At 38.6% G+C, this 16,592-nt stretch overlaps 1 protein-coding gene across 2 annotated transcripts; it reads left to right on the forward strand.

Annotated features, from left to right (window-relative positions):
- Positions 1 to 1,487: 1,487 nt before the first annotated feature.
- Positions 1,488 to 13,724, forward strand: LOC112053700 (ecdysone oxidase-like). 2 transcript variants are annotated; one of them, XM_024093203.2, is made up of 3 exons: positions 3,256 to 3,421; positions 9,799 to 9,932; positions 11,822 to 13,724. In XM_024093203.2, the coding sequence occupies exons 1-3, from the start codon at positions 3,271 to 3,273 to the stop codon at positions 13,439 to 13,441; spliced, it is 1,905 nt and encodes a 634-aa protein (XP_023948971.2). In that variant the 5' UTR covers positions 3,256 to 3,270; the 3' UTR covers positions 13,442 to 13,724. The 2 variants fall into 2 exon arrangements, 1 of the variants encoding a protein (XP_023948971.2); XR_008252066.1 differs by lacking the exons at positions 3,256 to 3,421; positions 11,822 to 13,724 and adding an exon at positions 1,488 to 1,692 and having other exon boundaries at positions 9,799 to 9,931.
- The last annotated feature ends 2,868 nt before the right edge of the window (positions 13,725 to 16,592 follow it).

The following is a 16,592-nucleotide window of genomic DNA, read 5'->3' on the forward strand; positions in this document are numbered from 1 at the left end:
CGTACGTAAATTTGTCCTTCTCACATATGAAGGAGAATTTGTACTAAATAGCACACAGTAGGTACATGAAAGAACAATGAACATGGCTACGACTAGTTTCTGGCGACGTCAAATAGGACGCCACTTGAGTTTCTGACGTTGTGTGTATTGTGTACGTATATTTTTAAAAAAGATAATAATATATCCCCATAATAGATACATAAATAGTTTGTTGTATCGAAACTATCCTAAATCAATGTGGTTAGGTTTTATACTGGTCTAGTACCAGTAAGTGTTTACAAAAAATCCAGGTACATTTTAATAAATTCAACAATCATTTCACCGCGGCTAGTTGCCTCAACTGGTGACAGAAGGGCTGGCTCATTTTTTGCGCAAAGGATCAGCCAGGCTGTCCAGCGCTGAAATACAGCCAGTATTCTTGCCACCATTCCACGTGGGCATGATTTGTATTATTAGGATAAGTTAGCTTAAGTTCCTTATCTTAATATTACCTTTTCGTAATATTTATCATTAACAATCTATTTTATTAGCCTAGTACAGGGTCAGGTCTCCTTTCACCACACTGCACCAATGCAGGTAGCCGGATTAGAGTTAAGAAGAAGAAGAAGATCGGATGTTGATGATGATGATGATCGCTTAACGTGCTCTCCGAGGCACGGGGGTGTAAAAGCACCAGCTTCTAACTCCAGGCTAAGAAAAAAAAAAGAAATACTCAGTAGGTATTCCAACCGACCCAAGATAAAAAAAAGCATTCGAACAAAAAAAATGATTCGAACCCAGGACCTCGGGATCCGAAGGCAAAGTAACCACTGAACCAACGAAATGATTATTTTCACAAAGCTATGTAGGTGTTTTTTTATCGACTAACAGACAAAACTATTTCACACAGTCGACGCCCGGGTCGATCACTCGCGTAGTTCCCGTTTCCATGAGAATACGGGGATAAAATATAGCCTATGATACTCACAAACAACGTAGCTGTCAAGTGGTAAAAGAATTTTCAAAATCGGTCCAGTAGAAATGAGTCCCGTCAACACCACAAAATTTAACTCTTCTCTCTGGTAGTGATTATTTGCACGTAAACCGTACGAATTGGCTTTTTAATTCCCCCACACGTAGGTATCTGTATTTTATGAGTATAAGTCTTTTAATCTAGAAAAAAAAATATTTTTCAATTTTTAGAATAGTTTAGCTTTTAAAAAGTAGACAAAAAAAAGTTAAAATTATAAAAAATAAACATTAACTATATCCGTATGAATAATTATATATAATTCGTACGGTTTACGTACGACTAGCTTCTTCCCTACAATATTAGTATAGATGTTGTCGATATCATATCGACAGGACAAACTGGATTCAAATTCACGTAACGACTTAATCAATTAGTCAGTCTACGAAAAGTTGTTATCGACTTACAACGGTTTCAATTTAAAATTTCAACCAAAAAAATACTTGATAGTTTTACCTGTAGTTAATGTTACAAAATACAAGTGCGAATGTTTTGATAATTTTGATTTCTTAAATTTAATTTTGTGTAAAGATGTATTATGACTTGTTCGCGACCAATTTTCGCGGTTTCATCAGCAAGACTGCTATAGACAGGCCTTGGTTTAGATGGTTGACGCGATTTGTGACTTTTCTGGAGGTAATTTCTTCGGTTGGGTGGCCACAATCTTTCCCGTTAAGAGGCAGGTATTCATATTTTGTTTATTTAAATTTGCAGGAATAAACGATTTCGAATTAAATTGAGTTCAATGAATAACTGATTTATAAATGCTACTCCATAGCGTGCCTTAGAGCTATCAATTAGTTGGGGTGCCCAATAGACGAGCGGCAAATCCCGAAAAATCTCTTTAGTTTTGATTTAGGTACTCTATCTTTAAGTATTTCCTTATTACTTTTGTCATATCTGCAGTTTTTTGTATTTTTTTTTGTTCCCGGGAAGCACCATCCAGATTACATAATATTGTAGATTACTTTTTACAAATTTTTGCTTTGACACGCAAGGGGCCCCTGCAGTCCGGGGGCCCTGTATCATTGATACGGATGATACGGCGGTAGCTACGCCCCTGTGTATATTTTACTTCTAGCCATAGGCTTATATAGCGGGGGGGTCCGGTGGGCCTAGCCCACCCAAGAATGGACCTGTGCCCACCCTAGGATTCTGGGCTACCGATATGGAATTCTATTATGATACTAATAATAGACTTGATTTTGGGGGCCAGGCCCACCCTAGGAAATAATCCTAGATACGCCAATGCTTCTAACTGATACCTTTGACGTAAAATTATGTTTCGTCTAGGTAAAATTATGGTTTCCACAGTTTTTTTCCAAAAAACCAATTCCAGCCAGTAGTTTTTGCGCGAAAGAGTTTTTTACATACAGTTTTTCGCAAACCTCGCTGAAACAATAATTTATTTCGGGAAATTAAATTAAATATCACGTGTCTCAAACGGTGAAGGAAATCATCGTGAGGAGACCTGCACTCCAGAGAATTTTCTTAATTCTCTGCGTGTGTGAAGTCTGCCAATCCGCATTGGGCCAGCGTGGTGGACTATTGGCCTAACCTTAATTCTGAGAGGAGACTCGAGCTCAGCAGTGAGCCGAATATGGGTTGATAATGATGAAGGATCTATATATTAAATCGTCTATCGGTTAGTCAGTTTGTAAAATATCCTGCAAATCCTTGACTCTAAGTTGTTAATTGTTAACAATTATCAAGTCTACAAACAAAATTTGCGCTAATCCGAAACGCTGCGTGCGTACGTACAGTTAAATAATAATCATAGAAAAAAAAACGCATCGTACAGTAAATCGCCTGTTGAGAGGTCAGTCTGTAGAATATCCTGCGAAACCTTGAGTCTAGGTCGCTAATTGATATCAAGTCGTCGCTAATTGATATCAAGTCTACAAATAAAGTTCGCGCAAATCCTAAACGCTGCATACGTACGCACGGTTAAATAATAATATAGGTAGACATAATAGAAATTAACAAAATATATTTAAGTATGTAAATTTGCCTAAATCGACGCTAAAACCTTTTAAAGTGTGTTAATTTAGCAATAACTATACATTTTGGCTTTGTATAATATAAATGGTGCACGCTATGCAGAAATAAAATAACAATAAAAATATAAATGTCCTTAGTATTTTTTTTTTATACAAAAAATGGTATAAATATAATTTAAGATACAACTGCAGTGATTTTATTTATGTCTCGGGCTATAATAAGTGTTGTTTAATGATTAAGTGATAATTAACTTTTGAATAATGATGTTGAATTTGAGCGCGTTTGCGAATAAGTTTCTTGGCTTTGTCCAAAAGGAGAGAGACAATCCTTGGCTGAAATGGGCCTTGCGTTTGCTGTCGTTGTCTTCTGCTATATCTCCCGCTGGGTGGCCGGATTCTTTTCCGTTGAAAGGTAAGGGAACACACATAAGGTACCTTATGTGTGTTTATCAATACACTAGCTGACGCCGCGCGATTTGACTCGCGTGGTTCCCGTTCCCGTAGCAATAAGGGGATAATATATAGCCTATAGCCTTCCTCGATAAATGGGCTATCTAACACTGCAAGAATTTTTCAAATCGGACCAGTAGTTCCTGAGAGTAGCGCGTTCAATCAAACAAACAAGCAAACTCTTCAGCTTTATAATATTAGTATACAGCGCCGGACCGTGGTAAATTTTAGAATGGAGCGAGATCCAATTATGGCGCCTTTCCAGTTTGCTCCTAACATTATATACTAGGGACGTTTGAAAAGTTCGTAACCTAACGTATATCGGAATGTCATACATTTTTAACCGACTTCAAAAAAAGGAGGAGGTTTCTCAATTCGACCGTTCGATTTCGATTCGATTCAAACCGTTTAAATCATAAAGATTTTAACTGGATTTTCAGACACTTCTTACAGATACGGCTTTAAATAACACAGCACTAACTTGGTACCGCCTTCAAACTGATCAGAAAGTAGCACATACGATGTTATGTTTCGCTTTTAATTTAATGGAAACTTTTTTATGATTTTGAGGTTGGTTGTTCTTTTTTATTATTTTTTTTTAAATTACCCTCATGTTAAAGCTACATTATTCAATATATAGCTATATTAATAGAATAAAATTTTATGCATTCATTTGCATTCGTTACGTTCCCCACGCGATCCCGTCAAACAAATGGTGACTAGGTACTCGTATTTTTTAACATGAAAAAAATCGAGTATCTTAATCTTAACTTAATCACTGCAATGAAGAACTTGAAGAAGAAAGGTTTAGCAAAAAAAAAAACATTTATGAAGTCATGTTAAAAACTGAAGGTGAATTAGGGCCTTCGTATATATCGTGAAAAAGTGAGTGACGAAATTCCAACCTGTTCGTAACAGCGTCGAAAATGACCAGGGTAGCGATAGACCGTCAACGTCGACCTCTGACGAAAAAATTCAAAAAAATTGTGACATGATCATGTCTTATCGAAGACTAGCACTACTGCCCGCGACTTCGTCCAAGTGAAAATCAATGTACATTTTTGAATTTTTTATATATAAAAAATACAAAATCACAACCCCTGAAGGCTGGTGTACAATAAAGTGCGTGTTTTTTTGCGCTTGGGTAAAATGCCCAGCCATAGCCATAGTCGAAAGCACTATTACAAACCCCTGGCCGAAGGCTGGTCTAAAAAAAAGTTCGCGGCCGAAGGGCGCGCGCTTTTGCGCTTGGGAAAATGCCCAGCCATAGTCACAGTTAGAAGCCCTATTAAGCAGAATAAAGTTCGCGGCCAAAGGCCGCGCGTTTTTTGCTATATATCTGATCTTAATGAAACAAAGCCTATATGTTGCCCTGGACTATGCTTAATCTATTTGTGAAATCCGCATCAAAATCCGTTCAGTAGAACCAGAGAATAGCGCGAACATACAGACAGAAGGACTAACAGACAGACAGACAAGAAAATTAAAAAAAATGTTTTCGTATTCAATTGCTCATTTCTAACCTAACTTGATTTTACTTAAATTTGGGAAAAGTACAGACACTCGATTTCTACTCTTTTATTATAGTATAGAAGATAGATAGATAGATTGACTTTTAGGAAGATAGCTGACACTATTGGCATCTCAACAGAAGGCAAACATCACATAATCGCCTTGGCTTCTTTGAGTTGAACAAATACGCGATCGACTGACGAATTTTCGCAACTGCTTGGAGTTGTTTGAGGCAGATACTTTTTTGTGTTTTGTGGCCATGGTTAAAACCTGAGTATATTACTTTACTCCAGAAACAAAAGTACAGTCTAAAAAGTGGACACGACCAGGATCCAATGTTCCAAAAAGGCAGAAGCGGTTTTGCGTGTTGGAAAAGTAATGTAATTACGGTGGATTTCGCGGGATGTAATTACGGTAGCTTACTTAAAAAGGCGTACTTAAATATAAACTCTGCTTAATAGTGAAATCTGCTGCGATGTTTCAGAGGACAAATTAAAGAAAAATGGCCATGATCATTGAGAAGAAAAGTTTTGTTTCATCAGGATAATTTGCGAGTTTCTGCTATGCTTTTAACAAACGTGTGAAACGTTTGTTAAAAGCATAGCAGAAATTCATCAGTATAATTTAGAATTCTTACCTTACCACCATATTCATATGATCTAGTCTCGTTTCCATCAGATTTTTATCTGTTTCCGAAGCTAGAAAAAGCACTTATCGAGTTCAAAATTTTTATGAAATGTTTCCAGGTCAACAAAATAAGTGTATTGAGCTCTAAATAAAGTTGAAAAATAAATTAACTAAAAAATTATAGCTTTGTAGTTTCCTGGTTTACTTAGGCTACGAACTTATGGAACGCGAAACGGATTTTGACCATACTCAGGCCAATTGAAAATCAGGCACAATACCGTCTCTCGATCACGTAGTGCCCGGGTGCAATCTTCACCCTAGCGCCCCCTAGTACCTATAGAACCCGCGCGGCGAGTGGCACTTGGGCGCCCCTAAAATCGCGGCACCCGGGTGTAACGCACCCCATGCACTACAGGTAAAGACTCTCTAGCTCACGTAGCGCCCGGGTGCAATCATCACCGTAGCGCCCCCTAGTACCTATAGAACCCGCGCGGCGTGTGGCGCTTGGGCGCCCCTGAGATCGCGACACCCGGATGTAACGCACCCCCTGCACTATAGGTAAAGACTCTCTAGCTCACGTAGCGCCCGGGTGCAATCATCACCCTAGCGCCCACTATTACCTGTATATACCCGGGTTAAAATCAACGCACTCCCTGCACCATAGGTAAAGAAAGACGCCTCTATTAGAAGTAAATTCACGCACGTCGCGTTCATCTCTTTGCTTTAAATATAGACGATCGAAAAGAAATAAATTTCTTTTCGATCTTGTCTTTACCATTTCGGCGCCCCCTAGGATTTGGCGCCTGGAGCGACCGCTCCGTTCGCCGTATGGACGGTCCGGCCCTGTTAGTATAGATTATCTAATTTTTTAATGAAAATTCTTTTTCACTACTCTTGCTCAAAAACACTGTCATATTACCACTCCATAGCGGGGCTAAACAAGCATTTTAGCCTCTAGTAAGTAGTAGTAGTAATTTTGTTTTTTTAATTCTTGTCTGTTACGAGTACTAGCCAAGCACTAGCCTACTAAACGGAGGAGGTTTTTTTCGAAAATAGAATCATTATAGGTAAGGCCCTGATTGTTTTGAAAAATAAATAAAAAACTTTAAATTAGAATGAAATGCAGCGTTCTTGTCTGTGGAATGCGTACATTTTTTTATTTAATTTTTGTTTGAGTTGCGAATAGAGCTAAATTTGAAGACATGGGACATCCTGTACGGTGTAATACCTTTGCCTTTTTCTCGTGTGAAAGAAAAATAAAATTAAAAAGCGAGAATTTTAAAAACAATATTGCCGTGAATAATCCATACTTGATTTTTTTCATGAAATTTATTGTAAATTTGTGACCGTAACATACATATTGTTCAACGTTAATTGTTATTGTTGTCTTCATCTAGTGATAATGGTGATCCTAATTTGGAGATGGATGAAATTTTCAATCTGTTACCATCAAAGTCGAGACGCATTTACTTAAATACCTACCTAGGTAAAGTGGAGAAAACAACAACGAATGGATTCACTTACGAAAGGAGTTTTTTAAACTATTATCTCCCACGTTTACCTCAAACAGTCATTATTCATCTTCACAGGAGTCGGAAATTATGTTGTCATATAATGAAATTATGTTGCGTATATAATGGGTCTTTTTAGCCCCTTGTATAACAATCTACTATTTTGGCTTCAGCAATAGATATTATTTATAATGCAAATTTTCAAAATATCTTCAATGTAGATACAGAATTTGAACTGTTACAATTTCATTGCAAGTAGGTATATACTAGCATAGACGGCCGAGTGGCGCGTTTATTTTTGTTAGGTGAATATTGAAAAGATAGTTTTTCGAACGTTCTTGATAAAAAGGCAACGTTACTGCTCTAATATATAGCGTAAATATTCATATGTCATGGACAAAGTAATAAAGTGGATATTTAATATTTAAAAGCTAAAGGTCATCATCTTGAAATCACGAAATATTGACGTTTGACGTAGATAGAATTGATGAGGCAGGGAGGTAGTTTTTAGCTAGTGGACGTTCGCTAAGAACGGATTTAGTGACAGGGCGGGAATAAGGACCTCTGAGGGCATACGAAGTCGCAGGGATCCGCTAGTTCTCATGATGCTCGTAAACCAATGGGGTAATTGACTCCTATCAAATTTAATATACAAAATAATAATTTCGTGTGGAACATGGAATAAGGGTCCGAAATATATCGATATTAATTAATAAAAGTCAAGGATTTCTTATAAAACTTAATTTAATAAAAATCATGTATTTTCTCAAATTCTCCAACCGTCAAAAACGCATTGTGACGTCACAATATTACTTAAAGTACTAAACGTCAAACTAATTGATAACCAATATTTTTGTCAAACGCTCTGTTTTGGGATTTATTATAGTGACGTCATGAAACTGTTGAATTATAGACCGTCATGCCTGACAGGCGTTTAGGCTCGTATATTGTCAAAAAAATATTTAAAAATTAAAATTTTAATGTAAAAATCACGGCTCAAGAAAATATGATATTTTTTATCAATATATTATAAAGATAATTAACAATAAGTACCATTTAAAAAATTGTCAACTGGCAATTAAAACATAATGTCTAGACAACGTGAGAAAGATGGAAGTTCGAATTCATCATCATCATCATCATATCAGCCGATGGACATCCACTGCAGGACATAGGCCTTTTGTAAGGACTTCTAAACATCACGATACTGAGCCACCTGCTTCCAGCAAATCCCTGCGACTCGCTTGATATCGTCAGTCCACCTGGTGGGGGTCGACCAAGACTGCGCTTTGTAGTGCGGGATCGCCATTCTAGCACCTTGGAACCCTAACGTCCATCGGTTCCATCATCCACGTTTTGACGGCCTCCGTGGCGTAGTGGTATGCGCGGTGGATTTACAAGACGAAGGTCCTGGGTTCGATCCTATGGCTAGTTACCACCCTACTGACAAAGACGTACCGCCAAGCGATTTAGCGTTCCGGTACGATGCCGTGTAGAAACCGAAAGGAGTGTGGATTTTCATCCTTCTCCTAACAAGTTAGCCCGCTTCCATCTTAGACTGCATCATCACTTATCATCAGGTGAGATTGTGGTCAAGGGTTAACTTGTAAAGAATAATGAAAAAAATTGAAGTTCGGATAATGACTATACTATTACCTACTTCTTCTAAAAGTAAATTCCTGGGCATTATGAAAAAAACCCCGATTTATCTTATGATAACGATATATGCATTTTCAAGGTTATTTGCAATTGCTTTATGCCGGAAAACTGTTGTTTGTATGGTAATTTAAAGACATTTAATTTAACTTAACCTTTATTTAACTTAACTGTAATTAAAAAATATCAAAATAATATTTAAATATTCAAGATTATCCAAATCTTATCGTCTATTTAAATATTGCATGCAAGTTTTGTAATTTAATGGTCATATTTAATAAAGATGATTAAAGATATATTCTTTTAAAACAATAAATATAAAAAATAATTATGGTAATCAAATATTTCTAGCGAAAGCCTACAAATTCGTCTGGTGATCGGTTTTTATCTTCACTTTGATAGCATATCACAAGTTGTGCTTTATGTAAGCAAATGCGCGAGGTACTATAAAAAACGAATTACTTTTAGTATAGTCATGAAACTTGAAAAGTTCCCTCGATTTCTCCTGGAACCCATCATAAATACCCGTAAGATGCGACAGTGGAATCATACTAAGATCTCTTTCACACAAAAAATAATCATCTCAATTGACCAAGTTGTTTTCGGGAAATCGGCGAAGAAACTTGAAAAAAAAAGTTCTCAACCGGTTTGGGAATTTTCTTTTTGGTTGTATTTTAAAGAATTTAGTTATATCATGGTTATGATGCTAAGCCGTGATAGCCTCTGCCTTCGATTCCAGAGGGTGTGGGTTCGAATCCGGTCAGGGGCATGCACCTCCAACGTTTCAGTTGTGTGCATTCTAAGAAAATTAAATATCACGTGTCTCAAACGGTGAAGGAAAACATCGTGAGGAAACCTGCATACCAGAGAATTTTCTTCATTCTCTGCGTGTGTGAAGTCTGCCAATCCGCATTGGGCCAGCGTGGTGGACTATTGGTCTAACCCCTCTCATTATGAGAGGAGACTCGTGCTCAGCAGTGAGCCGAATATGGGTTGATTATAATGAGATGATGGTGAATTATGTTGTTGACAGATGGCTACAAGTTTGACTTCATAGTAATCGGAGCAGGGTCTGGCGGCGCCACTGTCGCGACCAGACTCAGCGAAGTCCCTCACTGGAAAGTTCTGCTGCTTGAGGCGGGCGGCGACCCTCCGCCTGCTAGTGTAGTGAGTACACAGACTTATCTAAGAGTCATCATCATCATATCAGCCGATGGACGTCCACTGCAGGACATAGGCCTTTTGTAGGGCCTTCCAAACATCACGATACTAAGCCACCTGCATCCAGCGAATCCCTGCGACTCGCTTGATGTCGTCAGTCCACCTGGTGGAGGGTCGGCCAATACTGCGCTTACTAGTGCGGGGTCGCCATTCCAGCATTTCGGGACCCCAACGTCCATCGGCTCTTCGAACTATGTGTCCCTCCCATTGCCACTTCAGCTTCGCAACTCGTCGAGCTTTGTCGGTGTCTTTGGTTCTTCTGCGGATCTCCTCATTTCTGATTCGATCATGCAGAGATACTCCTAACGTAGCTCGTTCCAACGCTCGCTCAAGTATCTAAGAGTACATGTCAAAGACACGGAGATGTAACACTACCGAATCCCTCCGAGTTGCTGCGAATCTCTTGGTGGAGGGCAAAGCAGAATGTTTGTCATTGTCTTATCAATGGAGGCTTTATAGACAGTGGGGCGTTTTCCTTCATATCCATCTTTGCAGACTTTTTTATCTTTACAAGTTAGCCCTTGACTACAATCTCACCTGATGGTAAGTGATGATGCAATCTAAGATGGAATCGGGCTAACTTGTTAGGAGGAGGATTAAAATCCACACCCCTTTCGGTTTCTACACGGCATTGTACCGGAACGCAAAATCGCTTTGCGGTACTTTTTTGCCGGTAGAGTGGTAACTAGATACGGCGAAGCCTCGCACCAGCCAGACCTGGACTAATTAAGAAAACCTCAACACAATCGGCCCAGCCGGGGAACGAACCCAGGACCTCCGTCTTGTAAATCCACCGCGCATACCACTGGGCTACGGAGGACTTCGAAAAATATATTAAATTAAGTTGGCTTTTAGCCATATGGCACGTCTTTTTCCCATACATTTTTTTAATTTTCGAAGCGTGTGAGTAGAAAGAGAATCGATGTGTTACAAGCTAAGCATGGTCTGACGATTTTCAGAGAGATTATATTACCTATGTTATCGGATGCACCGAAGTCGGGAAGATGGCTTGGAAGGAAAACAGCCCACGGATACCATGAATCGCAACGTTCATAATTTTGTGCGACTCGTCATGAATATCTCATAGTTACTAGTAGGTCACACAAAGTTGAGCTATAAGGTCATAAATAAATATTTTATTTCTAGGCCCAAGGACTTCTATCTTGTAGTAATGAGTGTTCGATTATTGACGTATAAAAAATCTAATGAATGAATATTGTTGTAGCTGTTGTAAAAAAACTAATAACTAACTACATGTTCCATTAGTATACAGACGACGAAAAAGATTCCAGGGTTTTTATCGGAAACAGAATATAAAGAATACAATTAGGAACTTAAGCTAACTTATCCTAATAACTATACAAATCATGCCCACGTGGAATGGTGGCAAGAATACTGGCTGCATTTCAGCGCTGGACAGCCAGGCTGATTGCCCTTTGAGCAAAAAATGAGCTAGCCCTTCTGTCGAATGTAAAGTAAATATTTTCTAATCTAAAGCAAATGTGTCTTAAACTAGAAGCCGTCTTCAATGGCCTACATTAGCAGAAAAAATCTCGCCTTACCTTAAATAACATATATCTTTATATAGCTTACTATGAGGTATTCATTCATATTGAGGCTTTCGTATTATTTGAAAAGGCCTGTAGAAGTAGTTCTTAAAAATAGTCTGATGATTATGAAATTAACCTCACTTTGATTTAGAGATAGAAATTAATTTTGTAGCAGTGCGTGATGTAACTATGTTAAGTAATGCTTGTCCGTGACCTAAGCAGTCGATTATTACACGCACTATTAGATTTATTGCCTGCGTGAATGTTATTAAATTATCGTTCCAGATACCCAGTTTGTTCGGTGCACTCGTACACTCGAAATACGATTGGGATTACCCTGTTGAACTGGATCCAGGAACTGGACAGAATCACGCCGATGGCAAGGTTTACGTCGGTGGTGGAAAGATGTTAGGAGGTTCTTCGTCGAGTAACCTACAAGTATACGCACGTGGGGCACCAGAAGATTTTGATCAGTGGAACGAAGTAGCACCAGGTTGGGGATGGGATACAGTTCTACATTATTATAAAAAGCTTGAACACATGACAGATTATTCCGTGTTACAGAATCCATATAATGCTTACTATCATTCAACCTCCGGCCCTGTTGCCGTATCTCGACCGACAGCTAATGCGTACTATGAAAAAGTACACGAACAAGTATTAGGTTCGTGGGAAGAAATGGGCATAAAGAGACTACTGGAGATAAATGGACCTGAAATGTTAGGAGGGAGTCGATCGCACTTTACTTTTGCGAACGGCAGAAGATCAAGCACAGCCGAGGAATATTTACGACCGAATAAAGATCGACCAAACTTTTATATAACAAAATATGCAAGAGTTACTAAAGTGTTGATAGACTCGATGACTTTACGAGCTTATGGCGTCAGAGTGTTGCTCGAGACAGGCGATATGATAACACTGTACGCTAATATTGAAGTAATTGTGTCAGCAGGCACTATTGGTACACCGAAACTTCTTATGCTTTCGGGGATCGGTCCTCGTGAAGTATTAGAACCACTTAACATCAATACGATGGCTGATCTACCTGTTGGTAAGAATCTACAAGATCATTTAATGGTAACGCTTGTTATCAAAGGTCAGAAAGGTTTTCAAACAGCTGTTCAAAATTTGCTTATTCCTACAGAATTGGATGCGTTTCCAATACCTCTACAAGCTGCTTTCTTTAGGCTCAACAGCTCTTTAAGCAAACATTACGGATCAACAAGACCTCATATTCAACTCTTCAACAATCGGCTCGGCGCAACTGCAGCTCCTGCTATTTTGTTCGGTTGTCGGGCAACAGCTAATTTAGTTCGTGAATATTGCTATTCGATGAGTGAAGCTAATGTTTACCGGGAAGTAGATCTTCTAAGTTTAATTTTACTCCATCCCAAATCAAGAGGTCAAGTGAGATTGAGAAGTAGCAATCCTTTCGATGACCCGTTGACTGAGATAGGATATTTTAGGAACATGAAAGATTTAGCATTAATGGTAGAAGCTATTAAATTTATGGTAAAGGTTACAGAGACTTCGTATTATAGAAAAGTAGGTGGAGAGGTTGCGAGATTAGCAGTTAGAGGATGTGAGGGATTAGTTTATGGAACTGATGAGTATTGGGCTTGTTATGCTGTTAACACTGTCAATTCCTTAGCTCATCCTGTAGGAACATGTACTATGGGACGGGATGGGGTTGTTGATGAACGATTAAGAGTTCACAGTATCAAAGGCTTGCGTGTCGTTGACGCATCGGTTATGCCGGTAAGCCCGAGTGGAAATACCAACGCCCCAACAATGATGATTGGAGAGAAAGCTGCAGATATGATTAAAGAGGACTACACTGAACGGATTGATCATATGAATAATGAAAATGTAAGAGAATTTTCACAAAACGATGATTATTACTAAATAGTAAGGAATTTTTTAGTGCCAAATATTTTTTATCGAGTAGGATAAATAATAGGACGTTGGGGTCCCAAGGTGCTGGAATGGCGACCCCGCACTAAAAAGTGCAGTGCTGATCGACCTCCCACCAGGTGAACTGACGACAATAAGCGAGTCGCAGGGATTTGCTAGATGCAGGCGGCTCAGGATCGTGATGTTTGGAAGTCCCTACAAAAGGCCTATGACCTGCAGTGGACGTTCATCGGCTGATATGATAATGATGATGAGGATAAATAAAATATTTTAAGAGATAATATTTGTTTTATTTGTAAAGTTCATCAAAATTATTTTACGAATTGACTTAGTCGTCGTGACTTTGATGAATATATAGAATACTTCGTCCGCGTAAAAATTGATGTAAACTTCTCTACCTCTACCTTACCCTGCTCGTAAACCTACCCAACCCTACCCTACCCTACCCTACCCCTACCCTACTCCTACCCTACCGCTAACGCTAACCCTTCCCTCCCCCCACCTTACCCTACCCTAACCCTACCCGTAACCTATCCATACCCTATCCTACCCTACCCCTAATCTACCCCTACCCTACCCCTACCTTACTCCTACCCTACCGCTAACCCTAACCCTTCCCTACCCCTACCTTATCCCTACCCTAACCCTACCCTACCCGTACCCTACCCCGTACCCTACCCTACCCCTATCCTACTCCTCCCCTACCCTATACGTTCCATATCCTTCCCCTACCTCTACCTTGCCCCTACCCTACACTACCCCTACCTTATCCGTACCCTACCCTACCCTACCCTACACCTTCCCTAAATTACCCCTACCCTACCTCTATCCTACCCCTTCCCTACCTCTATCCTATCCCTACCCTCAGCAACATTGGTCCAGCCTTTTGTGCGTCGTGCAATGACAAAAGACTATAATTTCCCAAGCGACTTCTATGCTAATACTATAAAGAGGTAAAGTTCGTGTGGTTGTCGGGGGTAATCTCTGGATCTACTGGACCGATTTGGAAAATTCTTTTACCAATAGAAAGCTACATTATTTGCGAGTGTCATAGGCTATGTTTGGTCCTCATATTCATATGGGAACGGGAACCACGTAATTGAAACCGCGGGGCGTCATATAGCGGCATTTCTGCGACTTTTAGAAATTTTGTATTATCTCCGAAACTATATAACTAATTAACATACTGTAAAGGGCAAATCTTATCTCTATAATATCCTTGTGATTATTAAATCATTTATTTTGATAAGGATTTAAGTTTAGTTGTGTAAATAATGACGTAAACCTTAGTTTAAAATTTAAATAATTTATTAAAGTACTAAAGGTACTATATCTCCTAAAATATAAAAGATAGATATATGGTGTCGCGGACTTTTTTGTAGAACTTTTAAAGGTTCAAAAAGCCTCCATACATTTATTTCAGTTATACGCAATGGTTGAGGCAGCGCATGCGAATAAGTAAGTTTTTCGGTCTGACCTGTAAGACCCGCGATATCTCAGTAGTTATATATGATAGAAATATAAAATATATAATAGCAATAATAAAAAATATAAAATAGCCTATAGCACTCCCCAATAACGTAGCATTCTACTGGTGAAAGAAGTATTAAAATCGGTCCAGTAGTTCCGAAGATTACCCCATTTCAAAAAATTGTTACAAACTTACAAACTTACAAACTTACAAACTTACAAACTTACAAACTTTACCTCTTTATAATATTAGTATAGATTGCCACACAATTGCATCTTCAAACCAATTAGAGGTATGAAGATAATACAAATCTTTCCAAGCGCCACTATTAATTACATTTATAGATGCGATCACAGTAAAATAGACTTCGATGAAACTGAGTTCAGTTTCATCGAAGTCATGTTGTGGACTCACAAGATCAAAGGTTTGCGAGTGGTCGACTTATCGGTTATGCAGGGAACCCCTAGTAGCAATCAAAAGAGTCTAGACTTCGTAAAATTCATTCTCCAATGATTTCTTCTCGATAGTTTCTTAATCTGTATATGTAAATTTAATCACCAATTTGAGGATAGTTTTGAAAAAGTTACTACTCGAACTCGAGCGACCGGGCGGCGGCGGCGGTCATGATTCCGCCCCGTTAGTTCGACATGGGAGGGTTTCGGACGCATCATTTTGAATGCATTTCGGCAAAAAAGACCAGAGACTAGGGGGTGTAAATCGGCCCTTCTCAGCGTCAAGGTACGAGTATCAAGGTGAAGCTATTATCAAGGTGCAGCTATTATCAAGGTGAAGCTATTATTAAGGTGAAGCTATTATCAAGGTGAAGCTATTATCAAGGTGCAGCTATTATCAAGGTGAAGCTATTATTAAGGTGAAGCTATTATCAAGGTGAAGCTATTATTAAGGTGAAGCTATTATTAAGGTGAAGCTATTATTTAAGGTGTCTGGCGAAGAAGCTATTCTCCTGGCGGCTGTGCGGGTCTGCAGCATCGAAAGGTTTGTTCGTGATTACCTTCATTTCGTTATGTAAATCTACCCTAGACAACGATATTTTATACTATAGATATGTTACGTGCCTACAAAATCACCGCAATAAGTGATCCGAATTTAGCTACTCACTGAGCGCACACATGCACAATTTTATTATCGGACTCAAAAGTGATTACAAATATAAGAAAACTAATGTCGAAAAAAGGTATTCACAACATTTGTCAGGTCAATTTAATTAACAAATCAAACTGTAACCAAAATGAGACCCTAGAATGGCAGAGAATGACCTTGAGTGGAGTCACGTACTTGTGAACGATGTGTGTAGGGTTTTATTTGGTTTTGAGTCCTTTTCACTTCCTCCTCGTCACTTTTGAGTCCTATTACAATTTTGTGTTTATTTATAGTTTAAAATTTAAACTATAAATAAACACAAAATTGTAAAGTTTATATAGTTTTACACATCTTAAACACACAATTCGACATTGTAGACAATATTTAGGTATTATTTGCTTAAATAACTTTCGTTAAGCGACTAAATAAAATTAAAGACAATTATGCACATTTCTCCGCCTCAGTTTTGATGCGCCAGTGCCCTATCTCTAGTACAAAATATCATTGACTCTAGATAAGAAAAGGAAACTATCGAATTCCTTAATCAGTTATTACAGTTTCAAAGTTTTA

The sequence above is a fragment of the Bicyclus anynana genome, chromosome 23, assembly GCF_947172395.1.
Source record: "Bicyclus anynana chromosome 23, ilBicAnyn1.1, whole genome shotgun sequence".
Lineage (NCBI taxonomy): Eukaryota > Metazoa > Arthropoda > Insecta > Lepidoptera > Nymphalidae > Bicyclus > Bicyclus anynana.

What these genes read in the sequence shown, in the direction of transcription:
- LOC112053700 (XM_024093203.2), top strand. Translation starts at nt 3,271, where the DNA reads ATGATGTTGAATTTGAGCGCGTTTGCGAATAAGTTTCTTGGCTTTGTC. An exon ending in GGATTCTTTTCCGTTGAAAG is followed by an intron (nt 3,422 to 9,798) that starts GTAAGGGAACAC and finishes TGTTGTTGACAG; the next exon opens with ATGGCTACAAGTTTGACTTC. An exon ending in ACCCTCCGCCTGCTAGTGTA is followed by an intron (nt 9,933 to 11,821) that starts GTGAGTACACAG and finishes TTATCGTTCCAG; the next exon opens with ATACCCAGTTTGTTCGGTGC.